The following is a 21,396-nucleotide window of genomic DNA, read 5'->3' as shown; positions in this document are numbered from 1 at the left end:
GAAATTCTGTCACGCATATAATGTATGTCTCTTGAAAAAACTAATAAAAATCTAATATTTAAAAAAAAAAAAAAAAAAAGACAACAACTTACCTCTACAGGAGTGAATGGCAGCGTGCAGGCACCTTGTATGAGACCCATTAACCAACCCTTATCATATTTTCTCCCATGAGGAATCTGATTTTGTGGGGGGAAAAAAAAAGATAGTTATAAAACTGCACAATAAGGACGTGTACACGTTTCTTCTAAATTCAACCAACTAAAACATTTTTCTCTATTAATTGCTCAGCATATGTTTATTACATAATTGTTATGAAAACTATTGCAGACTATAATGTGCAACGCCTTAAAAAAATGACTTACCGTGACCTTAAACCAGCCTTTCTCTCTTGGCTCATTCTTAGTCTGATTAAGAGAGTCTCTAGAAGTGTTTCCATGGGGATTTCCTTTGTCTCCTGCTTGTTTCTCTCCACGGCTATAAGGATTGCTAGAGGTTTAACATGGGGTGGGTATTAAAAATAAAGTACACATATGGGTTTCTTTCACTGGTAATTGATTTTGAATTCTGACAACCAGTCATAATAGAAGCACATACTCAGCAAACAGCTGATAATGCTGGGGGAAGGTTAATAGAAGATATTGTAGACTACAGCAGACACTTAGCAAGTCCAGTGTATTCATGAGTGCAGCGCTCCCCCATTAACGCACCAGACTTACAACTATTTCTCCTATCGCACCTATTAGCACAATTTCATTGCACTGTTTTGGCTAATGGGAGAGCTAACCTATCACTTTAAACATTTTTGGATTAAGGGTTTTCTGGGAAACTTGCCGTTTCTGCCACTATACAACGGCGCCATCTGCTGGATAAAGCCAGTAGCTATATGATGGGATGTGTCGAGAGTGGCCAGCAGAATAGAGTAAGTATACACTGTCTGACATCTTTCGTCATCTGAGCTGTACAAGCGTCACAGTGTTTATGTGGGAAAAGACGTCTAACAGTGAATTGGAAAGGGTTAAAATTAGAGATGAGCGAGTATACTCGCTAAGGCACATTACTCGAGCAAGTAGTGCCTTAGCCGAGTATCTTCCCGTCTCTAAAGATTCGGGGGCCGGGCGCCGGTGACAGGTGAGTTGCGGCAGGGGGAGGGGAGAAAGGGAGAGAGAGATCTTCCCTCCATTCCTCCCCGCTCTTCCCCGCCGCTCCCCACCCCCCGAATCTTTAGAGACGAACGGGGAGATACTCGGCTAAGGCAGTACTCGCTCGAGTCATGTGCCTTAGCGAGTCTACTCGCTCATCTCTACTTAAAATGCTACTCTTAGGGTGCTTTTACATGGGACAATCTGTCGGGAAACAGATGCCTGACTACTCGTCTCAGCGATAATTGTTCCTGTGCTTTTACACAGGAATGAGCATCATTGACTAAAAAGGAGGCGGGCCAGTGATTGTCCCAGCCCACCCGCCACCATTCACAGAAAGCAGGCAGTCATTCGTAAGTGAACGACTGCCTGTTGACACAGAACAATACGTCGTTCCATTTCCTGCATGTAGAAACTGGACGAAGGAGAAGTGAACGACCACTCGTTTGTTGTTGAATGCATTTACACGGAATGATAATCATTCACATTCTCGCTGGGTGGTGGGAATCCGAACGAGAACACTGTGCAACAATTTTTTTTTTAAATTTCGTAACAGAAAGTAATTGATATGTTTCTGTAAAATTAAAACATGTTAATTACACGGGGAAAACTGAATAATAGCAGCACGTCTCATTTTGAAGTTATTTTACCCCTTAGTGACCAAGTATTTTTCCGTTTAAAAAGAATCATAACTCCTTTATTTATCCATCGACGTTGCTGTATGAGGGTTTTTTTTGTGCGGGACGAGTTGTATTTTTCAATGGTACTATTTAATGTACCATATAATGTACTGAAAAACTTTTAAAAAGTTCTAAATGGAGTAAAATGAAAAAATAAATAAATTCCGCCATCTTTCGCTGAGTCTTGTTTCTACGGCCCACAAACTGCAATGAAAATGACATGATAACTTTATTCTATGGGTCATTATAATTACTAGGATACCAAATTCATGTAGTTTTGTTTTTTTGCTGTACTACTCATATTTTTTTTCAAAGACATTTTTGTTTATAATTATTTTCTGCCGCCATCTTCTGCACGCAATAACCTTTTTATTTTTCCATCCACATAGTTGTGCGAGGGCTCATTTCTAAAGGGACGTCCTGTAGTTTGCGTAAGTACCATTTTTTTTCCGGACAGCATTCACTGTGCGGGGTAAATAATGGATTACTTTGATAGATCGGACGTTTGCGGACGCGGCGATACTAAACATGTATTTTTGTTTTATGATTTTGATTCTTTTATTTAGTCTAACCCATGACCTGTAAAAACACAGTTCATTAATTACAACTTACTGGTGGATGACCTGCAGTGTTTACGCCACGTGGGAACATACCCTATATATTACATAAACCTACCCTTATAGAGCTCAGTCAGCACGCGATGTGTAACAGTGATTGTGAAATGGCTACACAATCACTTTTCTTATTTTAATTAAGCAAGCTTACTGGCGAGCCGACTGGATTCATTGTATAGGCAGCTTTCCAAAAAATACAATACAACGGCAATTGGATTACATTATTCCCCATAATTAGAAAACCTTACGTAGCAGAAAAAAACGGATATTATATTGGAATTCAGTGCACTATAAGTTACTATAAGGCACCTATCTGCTTATCTGTTACAAAAATTGTGCTGCACAGTGTAATAGTTCCATGTAAAAATACTTTCACACAGGGTGGCACGTATAGGTAGCAAAATCTAGTTTAACTCCTTGGAGAGACCGTCATTTCTCTTTTTTATCCTATATTAAAAAAATCTAAATGTATTTTTCTGTTGACCTAGACACAGGAGAGTTTGTTTTTTGCAGGACAAGTTAGATTTCCAAGTGGGATGAAATGGAGAAAAACAATGCCATTTTTGAAGGGGTGGGTTACAGTAAAAATGACAGGCAAACTTTATTCTGTGGGTCACTAAAATTATGTTGTGTGAATTTTTTAAAAGACAAACTTGCTGCCTTCATATTCTGACAGATTTTTTTTTAATTTTTTGTTTGGCAATAGAGAAGTGTGAGTACTTGCTATTTACAAGACAAGTTATAATTTCTATTGCCACCATTAAGTGGTACATATGGCATTTTTATCATCTAATTCCTTTTTTTGAAAGACAGTGACCAAAAAGAATGCAATTTAAGCATTGCATATTTTCCCCTGACAATGTTCAACACGTCATATAAATAATGCGATATTTTAATTGATAGTATTTTTTTTTTTTTTAAATAGCACCAAATCTGTCCAATTTGCTTTTTTCCTTTAAATTTAATATATTATATTTTCTGTTTTACATTTTAAGTCCCCCTAAGGGACTTAAATTTGCAATCATTTGCAGCATTGCCATTTATTGTACATTGAAGATCAGCCTATTAAGCCCCTTCATTTTCACTGAGGCAGACCAATCAACTAGATCGCTATATAGTAGTTTCACTGTAAGGATTCGGTGTCTCTAAAATGTAACCTTTAATGAGAATAAGCTAAAATAATTTGATAGTGATTCCAACACAAACACAAGAAGTTACTAAATTATAAGAAGAACGAGGATTATCAGCAATATGGACCTGAAAGTGTATCTTTCAACTAATTTAGTCAAGTATCTTAGTGGCTAGTGTTGATGTGCCACTCATATTTAAGATTACTTGCTATTACCTAGGTCCCATGGATTAACCATTCTATACTGAATTTATTACTGATCAATATCTGGGAAGAAAGAACTTCCAATAAAGTGGTCAATGTAGTGGTAAAAATATCCAGTCTAAGATATAAGTTCCAGGTTCAACGCGTTTCCACTACCCTGTGGTAGTTTCATCAAGAACCTATCCACTAGACAGTGGAGAAATCTATGATGGATTTAGAAAAGCCACCTTAAAAGACTGGCTTAATGATGCCGTCTAAACTAACAGAGTATGAGGAGTACACTTAAGTACTCATAAGGTTGAAGTTTTTTTTTTATCCCGGAATACCCAACCCCCACCTCAATCCCTTTAAAAAAAAAAAAAAAACGAACTAACAGCATCACTAGCCCTTGTGGTAGGCTAGTGGCATTTTTTTATTGATAGTATTTTTTCTTCTTTTAAATAGCACCAAATCTGTCCAATTTGCTTTTTTCCTTTAAATTTAATATATTAATTTTTCTGTTTTACATTTTAAGTCCCCATAGGGGACTTGAATTGCAATCATTTGCAGCACTGCCATTTAATATACATTTAAGATCAGCCTATTAAGCCCCTTCACAGGCATACAAAACAGAGTCAAAATCTGCACCATCTTTGGATGTGAAAATGCTATGGAATTTGAGGCTTAATTTTCTGTTATGGACAATCCGCAGCATTTCTGCCCTGTGTGAACGTACCTAAGAGGCTGGAATCTGTAGCAGGCCTGAGATCCTTCAGGAGGCTCCAGACTGCCATGGCAAAATAGAGGGAGTCTTTAGGCCCAATGTCTACAGGCGGATCCGATTTGCGTAATCCGTGCGGGGCACCCGTGCGGAGGGCCTGCGATTCAAGCCACCTATAGCGAAGCATGGGCATTCGCACGTGAATTAAAGCATGCGGATTTGTTTTGCAAATCTTTGGGTCCGGAAAACAAATCACAGCATGCTCTATTTTAGTGCGGATTCCGTGCGGACGGGCCACAGATTTCGCAGAAAAGCAGGAGTTTAAGAGAAAGACAAAACTGTACTGTGCATGTGCGCCGGCCGGCACTTCTGCACACATCTGCAGTACAGAAAAAAGACCTGGACAGGTATGTGCGATCACTGGCAACGGGCAAGGTCAGATTCTATGGGGTGCCGCGTGTGGAATACGACCCGAACGTGGACATAAGGGCCTTAATAGGCTGGTCGTCAGCTGTGTTTTACAGCCAGCACCTGCTTTTAGGCCCACTCCATACATTCCCTCTGCACATCTACCGTGTGTAAAAATATGTACATGCAAAGATTTTTGAAATCTTCTCCACAAGATTTGTACCATAAATGCGGAGAAATTTCCACAGAAAGGCAGCCTTAGATATAGTATTCATCACAAGCCACAAGGACTGGTCTCTATGAAATAAGTCAATCACACCACTATAACCGCACTCAGCTTCACATTGCCTACTCACAAACTTGAGCGAACAGGTCCATGTGCATTACTTATAGCATTATCTCTATTATCATCCAATCTGGAGTGAGGGTTTGCTGAAGAACTACCACAGTTTAGATATCTAGGGCCACCGTCACTATACCTTTTGGCCAAGAGGCGTCCACGTTTACTTTTTTTCTTCTTTTTCATGAAATGTCCCCCACCAAACTGGTCATCATGGTCTGGATGGAGACAAAGAAAAAAACTAAACAATTGACCAAGATGCGCATAGCATAAAACAAAGTTATTGTACAACTAAGGCCAGGGACACTCCACCGTATTTCAGTCGCTTTTTTTCGTCCATAATAAGGACGTTCATTCCGGCAAGATCACGGCTCTCCTGATCCAAACTCTGCATAGCCAATTCCCATGAGCCTCAGTTTGGGTCAGGAGACCTACGGTCAGGCAGGAACGCATTTCCATACTATGGCCGAAATACAAAGATGTGTCACTAGCCTGAAAATGCTACAAATTTTTTGTACAATTTGCTGCAGAATAACTGTAGCATATTACAGTGTCAGCGGTGTGGATGACAAGAAATCTCATCCCCATGATGCAGAAAATTAACACATATATGCACAAATTAACCTGTAGTGCAGATTATTAAATCCACAGCATGTCAATTTATGTTGCAGATCTTACCTCTTCAAATGAGAAGGTTAAATATGCCTCAAAATTCAGAATAGATGTTTTACATTGGATTTTTAGTAAAGATTGTGGCATGGATCGGCACCAAGATCTATGTCTGAATGCAGCCTTAAAAGGGAATCAGTCACTATGTTTTTGCAGCCTTCACTGAGAGCACTATAAGGGTTACTTCACATGAGCGTGTACCTGTGGGTACATAGGTGCGCACCCCTGTACGAGCAAAAACACGCGAGTGTGAAGGTCCATGCATTGCCTTCAATGGAGCCGCGGCTGCTGCCAATGGCGCCATTGTAGGCAATGGTCTACTGGCACCCCTTAATTGTTTTTCAGGGAAGATCTTTAAGTATATACACATATATATATATATATATATATATATATATATATATATATATATATATATATATATATATATATATATATATATATATGCACACACACACACTCACCTGTCTCCAACGGGGATGAAGAACACATCTGCCACGTGGCAGATATTTTCTTCATCCCCGCGGGGAATAAAAAATTCCCTGCTGCACCTGTCACAAATGTGACAGATGCCGCAAAGGAGTTCTTCATCCCCGCGGTAAATAAAGAATTCCGTAGCGCAGCTGTCCCAAATGATAGATGCACTAGAGAATCCATCTGCCGGCACCCCTTAATTGTCTTTCAGGGAAGGGCTTTAAATATAAGCCCTTCCCTGAAAAACAAGCTAAACTAGTGTAGAAGAAAAAAACAAAAAACATGCTAACCTTTCTTCAGCTGCTGGGGCTCAGACGCGTCTTGTCTGTGATGTCCCCAGCTCTGCACTGAAGTTCTTTCAGCAGCCGGGGAATCAAAATCCCCGCCTGCTGAAAGAGCTGCTTCTGATTGGCTGAGGCACTCAGCCATTCACAGGCAGCTCTCGCCTGTCATTCAATCAGCGAAAGAAGTTAGAATGCCACTGTACAGAAGTGGGAAAATAATGCAGTAAGAGATCTCTTCCCACTAATGTCCACAGAGTTCGGTTTCCATTATGGGATTATAAAAAAGGAAGCCTGCAATAAAATATCAGTCCTGTGACAGAAATGAACAGATCCCATTGACTAGAAGTATTCTCTGGTGTATAGAAGCATAGAATGGTAGAGTTGGAAAAGATCTCCAGGGTCATTGGGTCCAACCCCCTGCTCAATGCAGGATTCACTATATCATCCCAGACAGATATTTGTCCAGCTTTTGTTTAAACAATTCCATTGAAGGAGAACTCACCACTTCTTGTGGTAACCTGTTCCACCCACTGATCACCCTCACGGTCAGAATGTTTTTCCTACTGTCTAATTTGTGTCTCCTTCCTTTTAGTTTCACCCTATTGCTTCTAGTCTTTCCTTGTGCAAATGCAAAAAAGGCCGATCCCTCTGCACTGACAGCCCTTCAGATATTTGTAGACATCTATTAAGTGTCCTCTCAGCCTTCTCTTCTGCAAGCTAATCATTTCCAGATCCTTTAATCGTTCCTCATAGCACATGATTTACAGTCCGCACACCATGTTGGTAACTCTTTTCTGAACTTGCTCCAGTTTGTCTGTCTTTTTTTTTTTTAAGTGGGGTGCCCAGAACTGGACACAGTATTCCGGATGAGGTCTGACTAAGAAAAATTAGAGGGGGATGATTACCTCATGTAATCTAGACTCTATGCTTCTCTTAATACATTGTGTTTGCCTTTTTGGCTGCTGCATCACATTGTTGACTCATGTTCGGTCTATGATCTATTAATATACCTCAGTCTTTTTCACATGTGCTGCTGCTTAGCCTAATTCCTCCCATTGTACATGTGCTTTTTTCATTTTTCTTGCCCAGATGTAGGACTTTGCATTTCTCATTGTTAAATACCATTCTGTTAGTCACCGCCCACTGTTCAAGCTTTTCTAGATCTTTTAGAATACTCTCCCTCTCTTCCCTAGTGTTAGCTATCCCTCCTAGCTTTGTGTTGTCGGCAAATTTGATCAATTCCTTCATCCAGATCGTTTATAAAAATGTTGAACAACGCTGGGCCTAGGACAGAGCCTTGTGGTACCCCACTTGATACCTTCTTCCACTTGGATATGCAGCTATTTATGACCACTCTTTGAGTACGATCACTCAGCCAGTTTTGAATCCACCTAACAGTTGCCTTGTCAATCCCTTATTTGGTCATTTTTTCAATAAGTATGGTATGAGATACTTTGTCAAATGCTTTACTAAAGTCAAGATATACTATATCAACACAGTTGATGATTCTGTCATAGAAGGAAATTAGATTCGTCTGGCATAACTTGTTTGTTACAAACCCATGCTGGCTCTGGTTAATTACTACATTTTTATCCCATTACTTGCATACATGTTGTTTAATAATTTGTTCAAATATCTATCCCGGTATAAAAGTCAGGCTCACAGGCCTGGATCCACCTTCTTCCCTTTTTTGAAGATAGGGACAACATTTGCCCTTTTCCAATCTTCTGGGACTTCTCCAGGAATTTTCAAAGATTATGGCAAGTAGTTCAGCAATTACCTCCGCTGCTTTCTGTAGTATCCTAGGATGTAATTCATCTGGACCTTGAGACTTGAATTCATTTAAGTTAGCTAAGTGTTCCCTCGCCATCTCTCTGCTTATAGGTAGCCTGCATTCTTTTATTCCCCCAATAGCACAGGGAAGCATCTAGTCCAGGGATAAGTAAAATAGCATACATTTCAGGAGCCAATCAGATAAATTCATGAGCCAATTTGACTTTCATAGAACAACACAAAGCAAGCCAAAAAGTTAAATGGCACTTTTCTAGGCATATTATGCTGCTTCTAGCTTAGGCCTGTTTCACATGGGCTACAAAATGCATGTAAGTGAAGCCCATCGTTTCCAATGGGTTCTTTCAGGCTAGAAAACATCTCTCATAGGGATATCCTCGAGGGGAAGGTGACAGTGGAGGAGGCCTGGATAGCAGTAAAATCACTTAAACCTTCGAGGACCCCTTGCCCAGATGGTTTTTCAAATATATACTATAAGAAATTCTTCACACCCCTGGGCGGTCTAATGGTTGGGTTTTTTAATTCCCTTCTACAAACTCTATATTTATCCCCTACAGCAAACAAAGCCTTTATTCACGTAATCCCTAAACCTAACTAAGATCACTCTATTTGCAAAAATTATCACCCAATTTCCCTAATTAATAATGACCTAAAGATTCTTTCTAAAATTATGTCCACCAGACTTAACTTATTCATCACTCAGTATATCCACCCGTACCAGGTTGAATTCATTCTCAGTCGACAAACTAGAAGGGCAATTGACATCTCAGCTGTACGATCAGGTTGGGATGGGAAGACAAACAGGCGAGGACTTCTCCTTAGCCTAGATTTACGCAAGGCCTTTGATTCGGTCTCTTGGCAATATTTATTTTTTATTCTTGAGGCCATGGGTTTCGGAACAAAATTCAGAACTTTACTCATTTCCCTCCAGGCCCTCTACTCATTTCCCTCCGCCTCGGTTAAGATTCTTACACAATAGCTATCGAAAGAGGGACGAGGCAGGGATGCCCATTATCACCTCTTCTATTTGCATTAGCAATCGAACCGTTGGCCTCTATGCTTAGAGCCAATGAGAGTGTTAGAGGCATCCACAAAGGGGGACATGAACACAAATGCGCCCTACATGAAGATGACGTGCTGTTGTTCATCTCCTTCCCCTTCACCTCTCTTCCCAATATATAACAAACTCTGGATAAATTTGGAGTGATTTCGAGTATCAGATTTAACTATACCAAATCGCAGACTCTAAACCTTAACTTACTCCCTTCCATGATTAAGCTATTGAAACTTACTTTTAATTTTCATTGGGTCACAAAAAGTCTTCCTTATCTGGGGATACGCCTCCTTGAAGCTTTTGATACATTATATCGAGCTAACTTGACCCCCCTGATTAAAAATCTAGAACAAGACCTAAACACGTGGACCTCCTCCAATCTATCATGGTTAGACAGAATCCATTCTATTAAAATGACATGGCTTCCAAAAACTGTGTATCTTTTCCGTGCTTTGCCCATTCCCATCGCAGCAGCAGATTTGAAACATTTACAATCCAAATTGTTGACATTTATCTGGTCGAACAAATCAAAGCGTATCCAACAGTCTACCCTATATGCACCTCGAATTGCGGGAGGCTTGGGGGTCCCTAATATCACTAAATATTACTATTTAGCTCAACTAGCACGATTAACCTCCATTTTCTCCCATCATGATAAACCTCAATGGGTATCTACTGAGACATAGGCAGTGTCAGGACAGTGTCCGGGATATGGGGGTCCCTGAGATATCCCGCAACCCCTGTCCCTGCCTACTTGCCCCCCTGGGCTACCCCCCAGGGCGACAACTGGGCGACGGTCCCTACCCTCACTAGGGAAGCGGGACACGGGAGACAAACAGACACTGAGACAAGCAACGGTAGAATGGTCAGACAATCCGGGTAGGCAACAAGAGGGTACGCAGTACGGAGGGGTCAGGCAAAAACGTAGTCAAGTCCAAAAGCAGGTGTCAGAAAAGCCGAGGTCACAAGAGCAGTCAGGATAAACGCGGGTGCAGCTGGAGAACCAAACTAACACTGGCAAGGCCTGAGAGGAAAACACACCTATTTAAATGCTGTCAGCGCTCCCGCCCCAGAAGCTGATTGGGGCGGGGAGCCTGACAGCAGCAGGGCTAATCAGGGCGGTGCTGGGGGCACGCCCCCAGTCTCACTGCACAGACAGTTACCAGGGAAGCCAGCCTGGTAGTCAAGCGACTAGAAGCACCAGCTGCCTCCCTAGCAACCCGGCGGCGACCAGTCTTACAGCGGCCCGGGGAGATCACAAGAACCGGGGTACCTCTGCGCCGTGCTCCTGTACCCCGGGTGGCCGGACCGGTGGTGCGGGCCCGGCGGCCCCGAGAGTTGCCGGTTCTGACAGTACCCCCCCTTCTACGGGGGGACACCGGACCCCCATGGCCAGGTGCGGGCTTAAGCGGGAAAGCCCTGTGGAATGCCTGGACTAGGCGTGGCGCATGCACGTCCCTGGCAGGGACCCACGTCCTATCCTCAGGGCCAAATCCTCTCCAGTGGACCAGGTACTGCAGCCCACCTCTAACCCGTCGGGCATCCACAAGCCTTTCTACTTCATACTCCAGTTCCCCCTGTACCAGAGAGGGAGGAGGCGGGTTCTGGGTGGGGAGAACTGGAGTCACATACTTCTTTAGCAAGTTCTTGTGAAAAACCTTGTGGACCTTCCAGGGGTCAGGAAGTGCCAACTTATATGACACCGGGTTGATAACCTGAGAAACCGTAAATGGGCCAATGAACCGAGGAGCAAGTTTCAGGGAGGGAACCTTAAGTCTCAGATTCTTAGATGATAATAAAACCTGCTCCCCGACCACAAAAGGTGCAGAGATAGTACGTCTTTTATTTGCGTATTTACGCAGTTTCTCTTGGGAACCCTGAAGGTTCTTACGAACCTGGGCCCAAACTGTGCACAGTTCTTCGGCGGATATGTCGGCGGCCGGATTGTTCGAGAGCAAAGGAGTAGAAAGCGAGAACCGGGGATGGAACCCATAGTTACAAAAAAAAGGTGACAGTTGGGTCGACGAGTTACCATGGTTGTTAATAGCAAATTCGGCGAGAGGTAAGTAGTTGGCCCACTGATGCTGGTTATCAGAGACAAACAGTCGCAGATACTGGATAAGTTCTTGGTTCATCCGTTCCGTTTGTCCGTTACTCTCGGGATGGAAAGCGGAGGAAAAGGACAAATTAACGTTTAGATTTTTACAGAAGGCTCGCCAGAAGCGAGCGACGAACTGAACCCCTCTATCAGACACAATATCCTCGGGGATCCCATGTAACCGAACAATCTCCTTGATGAACATCTCAGACAAAAGTTTGGCGTTAGGCAACTTGCCAAGTGGAACAAAATGAGACATTTTGGAGAAACGGTCAACTATTACCCAAATGACCGTATTCCCCAGCGAGGATGGCAGATCAGTAATAAAATCCATGGACAAATGGGACCATGGCCTGGACGGAATGGGCAAGGGCAGAAGAGGCCCCTCCGGACGTCTCCTGAGGTTCTTCCCCCTTGCGCAAACCGGGCACGCGGACACAAATACCCGTACATCCTTGGCCATGTGCGGCCACCAATAGAGTCTGGCCGCTAGCTCCAGAGTACCCCTGATACCGGGGTGTCCAGCTAGGACTGAAGCATGTGTCTCCTCTAACACTTTCAATCTCAGTGACAACGGGACAAATAATTTGCCTTCCGGAAGGGCTTCAGGAGCAGATTGTTGAGCGGCGTGAATGAGAGGTGAAAGGTCGGAGGAGACAGCAGCGAGGACCACCCCAGGGGAGAGAATGCTCTCAGGCTCCGGCTCGGAAGGTTCCGGAGAACCAAAACTCCTAGACAGGGCATCAGCCTTGACATTCTTAGAACCGGGTCTATAGGTAACAACAAAATTGAACCGAGAGAAAAACAAGGCCCAGCGGGCTTGCCGAGCATTTAACCTCTTAGCGGAATCTAGATAAGTGAGGTTTTTATGGTCAGTGAGTACCGTAATCTGGTGATGGGCTCCTTCCAAAAAATGCCTCCACTCTTCGAAAGCCCACTTAATCGCCAGCAATTCCCGGTTGCCTATATCATAGTTCCGTTCGGTGGACGAAAACTTCCTAGAAAAATAGGCACACGGTCTAAGGTTGGTGAGAGTGGAGGGACCTTGGGACAGTACCGCTCCCACACCAAACTCAGAGGCATCTACCTCCACCACAAAAGGACTGGACAGATCCGGTTGTACTAGGACAGGTGCAGACGAGAACGCCGCCTTTAGGGTATTGAAGGCCCTCAGAGCCTCAGAAGACCAGGTCCTCACATCTGCCCCCTTTCTGGTGAGGTCCGTTAGAGGTTTAGCCACCACGGAGAAGTCTTTAATGAATTTGCGATAGTAGTTGGCGAAGCCGAGGAAGCGTTGAAGGGCTTTCAACGACCCTGGCTGGGCCCACTCCGTGATGGCCTTCACCTTTTCAGGATCCATCTGGAAGTCGCATGGCGTGATGATATACCCCAAAAATGATATCTTTTGTACCCCGAAAACACATTTCTCGAGTTTAGCAAACAGCTTGTTATGTCTGAGTCGAGCTAGCACAGTCTGAACGTGAGTATGGTGACTCGGCAAGTCGGAGGAAAAAATCAAAATGTCGTCTAGATATACAACCACGAACACCCCCATGATATCCTGAAACACTGAGTTCATGTACCCCTGAAAAATGGCGGGGGCGTTACACAATCCAAAAGGCATAACTAGGTATTCAAAATGCCCGAGGGGCGTATTGAAGGCGGTTTTCCACTCATCCCCCTCCCGAATGCGGATGAGGTTGTATGCTCCCCTGAGATCAAGTTTAGAAAACCATCGGGCACCAGCGACCTGGTTGAGGAGGTCAGGAATGAGTGGAAGAGCATACTGGTTTCGGACTGTGATTTTATTTAGCTCTCTATAGTCAATACAGGGCCGGAGACCCCCATCCTTCTTCTCAACGAAGAAAAACCCGGCACCCACCGGGGATTCTGAGGGCCGGATGTGCCCCTTGGCCAGGCTGTCCTGGATGTAGTCCCTCATGGATTCTCTCTCTGGAACCGTAACGTTATAAATGCGGCCCTTAGGAAGTTTGGCCCCAGGAATCAAGTCTATTTTACAGTCCCATTCCTTATGAGGGGGCAGAGCTTCAGATAATTGTTTGGAGAACACGTCAGAAAACTCGGAGAGGTATTCTGGTAGGGGGCTCCCCTCGCAGGTGGAGATTCCCACCTTCACCGCACAAAGGTGGTTGGCACAGCGGGGACCCCACTTTACCAGTTCCAACGTGTCCCAATTTACTACCGGGTTGTGCTCCCGGAGCCAGGGGAGGCCTAGGACGACGTCCACAGACAAATCTCTCATCACTAGAAAGGTGCAGGTTTCCACGTGTAAGGCTCCTATAGTAAACCTTACTTCAGGGGTCACCAGATTAACCACCCCTGCTTGCAAAGGAGTGGAGTCCACTCCTGAAACCAGAATCGGAGTTTCTAAACGTAACAAAACCCCGGACAGTTGAGCAACGAAATTAAAGTTAACGAAATTAGCCGCAGCCCCCGAATCAACAAAGGCTTGCCCAGTACGGTGGAAAGCATGAAATTCTAGGGTGCAAGGCACTAACATTTTGGACAACACAGGGAGTACCTTGGCTCCTAGACAGTCCCCCCGATAACTGCCTAGGAGCGGGAGTTCTTCCTGCCGTGGCTTCTTAGCGCAGGTAGCAATGCGGTGACCCGGCTCCCCACAGTAGAAGCAGAGGTTCTTCTTCAGGCGGTGTTCCCGTCGTTGCTCGGGGTTCACGGCTCCCAGCTCCATGGCCTCGGTGGTGGGAGGGTAAAAGGTCGGGTCAGTCGAAGAAGTAGATGTGGGGAGTGGGGTGGTCCGAGCGGCGTGTCTGGCCCTCAAACGTCGGTCGGCTCGAATAGCCAGCGACATGGCTTGCTCCAGGGTTTTAGGCTCTGGGTGGGCCACAAGTAGGTCCTTGAGACCCTCAGACAGACCGGTCAAAAATAAGTCTTTTAGGGCGGCATCGTTCCACCGGGATTCCGTACAATGTTGACGGAATTGGGAACAGTAGTCCTCCGCCATCTTACAACCCTGGCGCAGGGCCAGAAGTTTGGAGACTGCGTAGCCCGCCCGGTCGGGTTCGTCATAAATTTGACCCAGGGCGAAAAAAAAGGCGTCAAGGGATAGTCGGGCTGGAGAGCCAGCTGGTAGCGAGAAAGCCCAATTCTGGGGCTCTCCCCTCAGGCGGGTAATTACGATTCCCACTTTCTGGTATTCAGTACCAGAGGAGTGGGGGCGGAGATCAAAGTAGAGCTTGCAGCTCTCTCTAAATGCAAAAAACTGATCTCTCTCTCCGGAGAAGCAATCCGGAAGCGTGGCTCGAGGTTCTGACATCGTTCCTGGAGCGGACGAGGGCTGCATGGGGCCTGCAGCTGCCACTTGTTCCCGTGGCTGCAAGCGGGCTGTTAGGTCCTGGGCAAGGGTCGTAAGGACCTGGACCTGGTTCGCTACAGCCGCCACGGCCTCCATCGAGGGGCTCAAAGTTGCCGGGCGGATGCAAGGGTCTGACCTTAGTTCGGCCAGTGTTACTGTCAGGACAGTGTCCGGGATATGGGGGTCCCTGAGATATCCCGCAACCCCTGTCCCTGCCTACTTGCCCCCCTGGGCTACCCCCCAGGGCGACAACTGGGCGACGGTCCCTACCCTCACTAGGGAAGCGGGACACGGGAGACAAACAGACACTGAGACAAGCAACGGTAGAATGGTCAGACAATCCGGGTAGGCAACAAGAGGGTACGCAGTACGGAGGGGTCAGGCAAAAACGTAGTCAAGTCCAAAAGCAGGTGTCAGAAAAGCCGAGGTCACAAGAGCAGTCAGGATAAACGCGGGTGCAGCTGGAGAACCAAACTAACACTGGCAAGGCCTGAGAGGAAAACACACCTATTTAAATGCTGTCAGCGCTCCCGCCCCAGAAGCTGATTGGGGCGGGGAGCCTGACAGCAGCAGGGCTAATCAGGGCGGTGCTGGGGGCACGCCCCCAGTCTCACTGCACAGACAGTTACCAGGGAAGCCAGCCTGGTAGTCAAGCGACTAGAAGCACCAGCTGCCTCCCTAGCAACCCGGCGGCGACCAGTCTTACAGCGGCCCGGGGAGATCACAAGAACCGGGGTACCTCTGCGCCGTGCTCCTGTACCCCGGGTGGCCGGACCGGTGGTGCGGGCCCGGCGGCCCCGAGAGTTGCCGGTTCTGACAGGCAGTTTCCCCCCAATCTTTGGAAGATATATTTTGGCACAGAGTGGAATATAAAAAAGCAATCCTGAATCCGACCCAGTCTTCTTCCTTAGCACTTTGGGATAGATTATCCAAAAGATATGACCTGATATCTAAACATCTTCCCATATCCAGGATATTTGGTAATCCGGCCTTTCTGCCTGGTATGAATAAAACCGACTTTGGATGGCGGATAGCCAGAAATCTTACCAGAATGATTGATTTTGTGGATAGATTAGGCTTCAGACAATCTGAGTTCTTTCGGGCTATTCACTCCATTCCAAACGAGAAGATTTTTTGTCTACAGCAAATTAAGCATTATGTATTGACTTATACCGAAAATAGACGAAATCTGGCTGAATTATCCATCTTTGAAAGCCTTTGTAACACAAATGCTAGGGGCCCTGGAAAAATTGCCAAATTATACTCCAACTTTATAACACCCAAGGACAAACTCCCCTACATGAGGAGATGGGAATGGAAACTAGGTGAGGAATTACCAATTTCTGAGTGGCATAAAATCGCAACATCAACTGCAAAGCTCTCTATCAATGTATCAATAACAGAAACGTGTTATAAACTTCTTATGCGTTTGTATCTAGTTCCTAAAAGAATCTCCAGCATGTTTCCAGGGACGTCAGGCCTATATTCTAGGGGAGGCGGAGGGGAAGGAACCTTCCTACATATCTGGTGGAACTGCCCTAGGTTCCGCAGGTTCTGCATTCAGGTATACATCCACATATATTCCATTACTAATATCCTATTACAAAAATCTTCCTGGAAAGCTTTACTGGGCAAACGTATTCTTAACATCCCCAAACACACTCATAAATGGGTATCTTATTGTTTCCTAGCTGCACGTACAGCAATCGCTCGCTCTTGGAGGAAAATATCAGTTAGTGTTGATTTGGTTAAAATAAAACAGTCATGGATTATGGTTAATGAGAAACTGACAGCTATTCTTGCAGACCGTGAAGTGGTATATGAAAGAATCTGGGCACCTTGGTACCAATAATCGCTCACTATGCATCTATGGAACCCAACAGCCAGATCTGTGACCCTCCCAGGGGTCTCTAGCTCACCTTCAAGTATATCCTCTACTCCCCCAATAAATATATGAGGTATATATTAATGGAGCTAAATCAACAGAAGAGGTTTTTGTACCCTTTCAACTCAGGTGCACCATTATGACACGCTACAAGCATAGCCTAACCCCCCACCCCTTGATCCTCCCCTTATGTGTTTTCCCTACTGTCTTTATACAGTAGAACCTCAACTAACGTCATTAATCCGTCCGGAAGCAATGGACTTTAGTAGAAATCAATATTAGCTGAGGACATTATTTCCATAGGAATTAATGTAAATCCAATTAATTGGTTCTAGACGTTCGAAAAAACACACCAAACACCATTTAATAGAGAATAACTCTGGTCTTTAATACCAAAAACAATAACAATACTGAATGAATATAAAACACAACTGTAAAGAATAAATTAACATTAAACTGGTTTTTGGACATTTAGCATACAGAGTTTTGACAGTCTGCAGGGACATCATTATAGCAGTATATATCACTGTTATCTGTGGTTTGACATAGGACTGCAGGGACACACCTCTTCACTTCCAGTTGCAGGGTGTGGTTCACTTGTGAGCAGGTGCTAGCAGCTCCAAGCTTCTCTCCTTCTCCTCCAGGGCCTGGGACTTTTTGCTCTCTCCTACCCAGGAGGGAGTGAGGTCCTGGGCTATGGCGAGAGGGAGGACTACTACCCCCAGCCTCCGGAGCCAGCCGGCGGAGGATGGGGATGCTTCGCAACCGGCTACCCAGGAGGGGCTGAGGAGATCTAGCAGGAGACGCAGCGATGTGTCTCCTGCACCCCTCCTGGAGACCACCCGAGGTGGCCGTCGGGCTAGCCAGGGTGAGGGACGGCGGCCCTCCGGGACCTCGGCTGCTGGGACTTCCAGCAAAGGCCCTCCTGGAGCCAGGCCAGGTACTCCTGGGGGAAACCCCAGTCCTACCATCGAGCACTGGGGGACACTGCGGCCTAGGGAGGATGTAACCGTCTTTGCTGCCAGGCTCGCTTCAAGGACCCAGGAGTACCGTAAGGCCGGTGGCGCCATCAGAAGGCTTCAGGAGGAGTTAAAGGCAGCCAGGTCCCTGGCCAACAATTCAGGTGGGTCAAGGAGGGCCCAATACAACCAGGCCGTCCAGGAATTGAAAAGCGAGATCCTCACCCTGGTTGAGAGGAGGGCGGACATCTTAAGGGGTGCAGGTCCGTTCGCAGAGAAGTTGGTGAATGGTGACCGGTTTGAAGGGTCTCAGCCGGCTCTGGCTGGGGTCTGTGAGGATATGAAGGGCCTAGTGTCCAAGATGGAGCAGGCCCCTGCTGGAGAACTGCAGACAGCGGATAGTCAGCAGTCCCTGTGCAGTGACCTTCCAGCTGGGCAAGCTACTATTATTTCAAGCTCAGACTCCTCTGGGGAAGAGGGCGAGGACAGCGGCCCAGGGGGGCAACTAATGGCGTACACAAGTCACCTGGAATCCCCTGGAGGGTCTCTATTTTGGCAATGACCTTCCTGAGCGAGACCCCCAGGCTAAAAAGAAGAAAAGTGGCAAAGAAAAAACCCAGGTGGAGTACAGGTACGTCAGCCTCCCTGGGCAAGTCTCTAAACCAGGGGAGGGGGGTAGCTGCATGGGTAGCCCCCGGGTCCGACCCAGCCTGGACTCTGCTAATGTGGGTTCAGTGCAAAGGAAGGGGGAGAGTACTAGGCATCCTGATCCAAACACCCCCCTGGTTCGTAATAAAAGGAGGGGTGACGGGCAGAAGCTGGTGTCTGACAGTGAGATTCCTAAGAGTGGGGGTCATCCGGCGTCGGATGATCCAGGTAAAATGTCATAAAAGGTTGCGAAGGTGGGGGGTCATCCGGTGTCGGATGATCCAGGTACAATGACAAAAAAGGTTGCGGAGGTGGGGGGGGGGGGCACCGGCATCAGGTGGCCCCCAGAAAGGCCCTGCGGTGGGCCTAAGTAAGGGGGGGGGGGGTCACCCGGCGTCGGGTGATCCCAAGAGTTCAGGGAAGGTGGAGGAACTGGTTGGGGATCATCCGGCGTCGGCTGGCCCCCCGAAAGGCCCTGCAGTGGGCCTAAGTAAGGGGGGTCTCCCGGCGTCGGGTGATCCCAAGAGTTCAGGGAAGGTGGAGGAAAAGAGGGGGGGGGGGTCATCCGGCGTCGGCTGGCCCCCAGAAAGGCCCTGGTGGGCCTAAGTAAGGGGGAGTCACCCACAAGCAGGTGATCCCATAAGTTCACGGAAGGTGGGGGGTCATCCGGCGGGTGATCCCAAACATCCTGGGCGTTTGGGGGGCCATCCGGCATCGGGTGGCCCCAATAAGGGCCCTGCGGTGGACCCCAAAAAAAGTGGATACCCAAAACGCCGGAATTCTTTTGCTGGGGTTACACGAAATATGATGGCAGGAGGCGGAGCCAAAGGTCCTGAATGCGTGGCTGGAAGTCCCTTTCCCCCCAGTGCTAAGGGGGGTGGGTCTGGAGGCTCGGAGGGGACTATATTTAAGAAACCCACCCTGGGTTGCTCCCCTGCAGGCAAGGGGGGAGCGGCTGGGAAACCTCCGGGCCGCCAGGTGCCCCTTACTCTTCCGGCCAAGAGAGAAGCCATTACCGGTCTGGTCGCAAAGAATAGGGAGAATGATGAGCGTGAGAGTATGGAAGGCATAGAGGTGTGTGAAAGGGATGAAGGGAGCAACATCATGGTGAGAGGTGTGCGTGAGGGAGAGTCCAGGGGTGTGGGGAATCTAAATAATACAAGATTAAATGTTGGGGTGTCTGCTGGTGGAGGAGTATCTGAGGGAGGTACAGGTAAATTTACAAAAGTCACAAGTGAGGGTGGAGTGTCTAGTGGTTTGGGGAGGAGTGGAGGCCCCGGTCCAGCTGCCGCCCCGGCAGTGACTGCTCCTAGAAGCTACGCTAGTGTTGCCGCCGGGGTAAGTGGGGGACCTTCACCTCCCGGCTTCAGGGACCCCAGGTCACACAAGCTATTCCTATCCGCCTTAAAGAGGGGAGAGAGGTCGGTCACTATAGAGGGTGAAAAGCACGACCTATCCTTTTTGGATAGATAGGTTTGGCACAGGGGCCTTCCGAGAGCAAAGGCAGGGAGAAGACGCATGGTCGCTTCCTACAGCCGGGCAGGGGGGGTCCAGAAGGAATGTGGTTCGTCTCCGATGGGGAGGCAGTGAAGCCTGCCCTAACCGTACTAGGGTGGTGGAGCTTCTCCTCGGGATGGAATTCAGGGTGAGTGACATCTTTGCCCTGATCCACCCCTTTGGGACCTCCCTGTTTGATGTTAGCTTCGTGAGACCAGAGGGGCTCGAGCTCTTCTGGTCAAAATACGAGCTGGCTCCCGAGTGGCGGGATTTTGCAGTTCAAGCAATTACCCGCCAGAATACACTAAGAGAGTGACCGTTCTGACTAGTAACGAGTCTCTCTCTTATGTTGACATCATGACCTGGATGGGCAGGTATGGAGAGATTCTCCATCCTCCCCAGAAAAACAGGGACGCACACGGTATCTGGTCAGGGGCCTGGACTTTCATGGTAAAGTTGAAACGTGCAGGTAATTCCGTTACCCACATCCCTTCTTCTGCGTTCCTGGGAAGGGACAGAATTCTGGTTTTCTACCAGGGGCAGCCGAAGGTCTGCCACAGGTGCGGGGACCCCACACATTTCAGTGCACAGTGTAAGGTGCTGGTGTGTGCGCTGCGTGGGGGCAGAGACCACCCATCCTCCTCCTGTGGCAGCATTCGGTGTAACCTGTGTGGTGCTTTAGGGCACCCATTCAATCGTTGTCCCTTATCCTTTGCCAACATCGGCCGAGCCCAGTCAGAGGGTCAGCGGGCCCGTCGCTCCGGGGGCGAAGCTGGTGGCAGCAGGGAGGAGGAAGAGCTACGGGGTCTCGGGGTGCCTGGCCAGCCAGGGCAGGAGGGGAGTCGAGCTGCTGAGGCCCCAAGGGATAGCGATGTGGATGAGGAAACCAGAAGGATGGAGAGAGAGGAGGTGGCTGCCAGTTCTGCCGGATCTTCCCGTGAAGAAAGTGCGGACGAGGAAAGCGAGAAATGGCAAAAGCAGAAAAAAGGGTAAGGGAAGAACAAGAAAGAAAAATAGGGGTTCTTCCTCTCTAGAGAGGGATGACTCGGTCCCACTCACTCTGGTGCAGATACCAAAGGAAGGCCCCATCAGTTCCCTTACGGTCGACCTCTCTAACCGGTACCAAGCTCTCAATAACACCTCCTCTTCCCTGCCAGGGGGAGAGGCTGGGGGTGAGGTACCGGAGGTGGTGGCGGAGATAATTGAGGAAGGAACCCCGGGGGACGCTGGGTCTCTTTCTGTGGGGGACCCGGTTTCTTCCGGGAAGGGGGCTACCCTGAAGCCGGAAGGTGAAGGTAAGGATGAGAGTGGTGATATGGATGTCTCAATTTCACTAAAAAGAAATAAAGGAGAGACCTCTTCTTCCGACAGGGAGGAGGGGGAGAGTAAGAGGAAAGCCATCCAGCTCGATCACCAATGATGGCGGCACTCACCCTGTTGACGCTGGCATCCATTAATGTTGCCAGCATTAAGTCAGATGCGGCTA

The 21,396-nt window shown here is 47.2% G+C and overlaps 1 protein-coding gene across 3 annotated transcripts in view; it reads right to left on the bottom strand.

The window, feature by feature from the left end:
* Positions 1-21,396, bottom strand: part of LOC136581948 (nuclear RNA export factor 1-like) — a 123,899-nt gene that overhangs the window by 53,926 nt on the left and 48,577 nt on the right. For 2 of the 3 annotated variants that reach the window (XM_066582650.1, XM_066582649.1), the window contains exons 2-4: positions 5,354-5,432; positions 363-486; positions 93-176 (exon numbers count right to left, since the gene is read on the bottom strand). In XM_066582650.1, the coding sequence (XP_066438747.1) occupies positions 93-176; positions 363-486; positions 5,354-5,400 (255 nt within the window). In that variant the 5' untranslated portion in view covers positions 5,401-5,432. The remainder of the gene's footprint in view (positions 1-92; positions 177-362; positions 487-5,353; positions 5,433-21,396) is intronic. The other variant, XM_066582652.1, reaches the window with a different exon arrangement.

Source organism: Eleutherodactylus coqui, chromosome 11 (genome assembly GCF_035609145.1).
Source record: "Eleutherodactylus coqui strain aEleCoq1 chromosome 11, aEleCoq1.hap1, whole genome shotgun sequence".
NCBI classification, from domain to species: Eukaryota; Metazoa; Chordata; class Amphibia; order Anura; family Eleutherodactylidae; genus Eleutherodactylus; species Eleutherodactylus coqui.
This window is presented reverse-complemented; position numbering and strand designations above follow the sequence as displayed.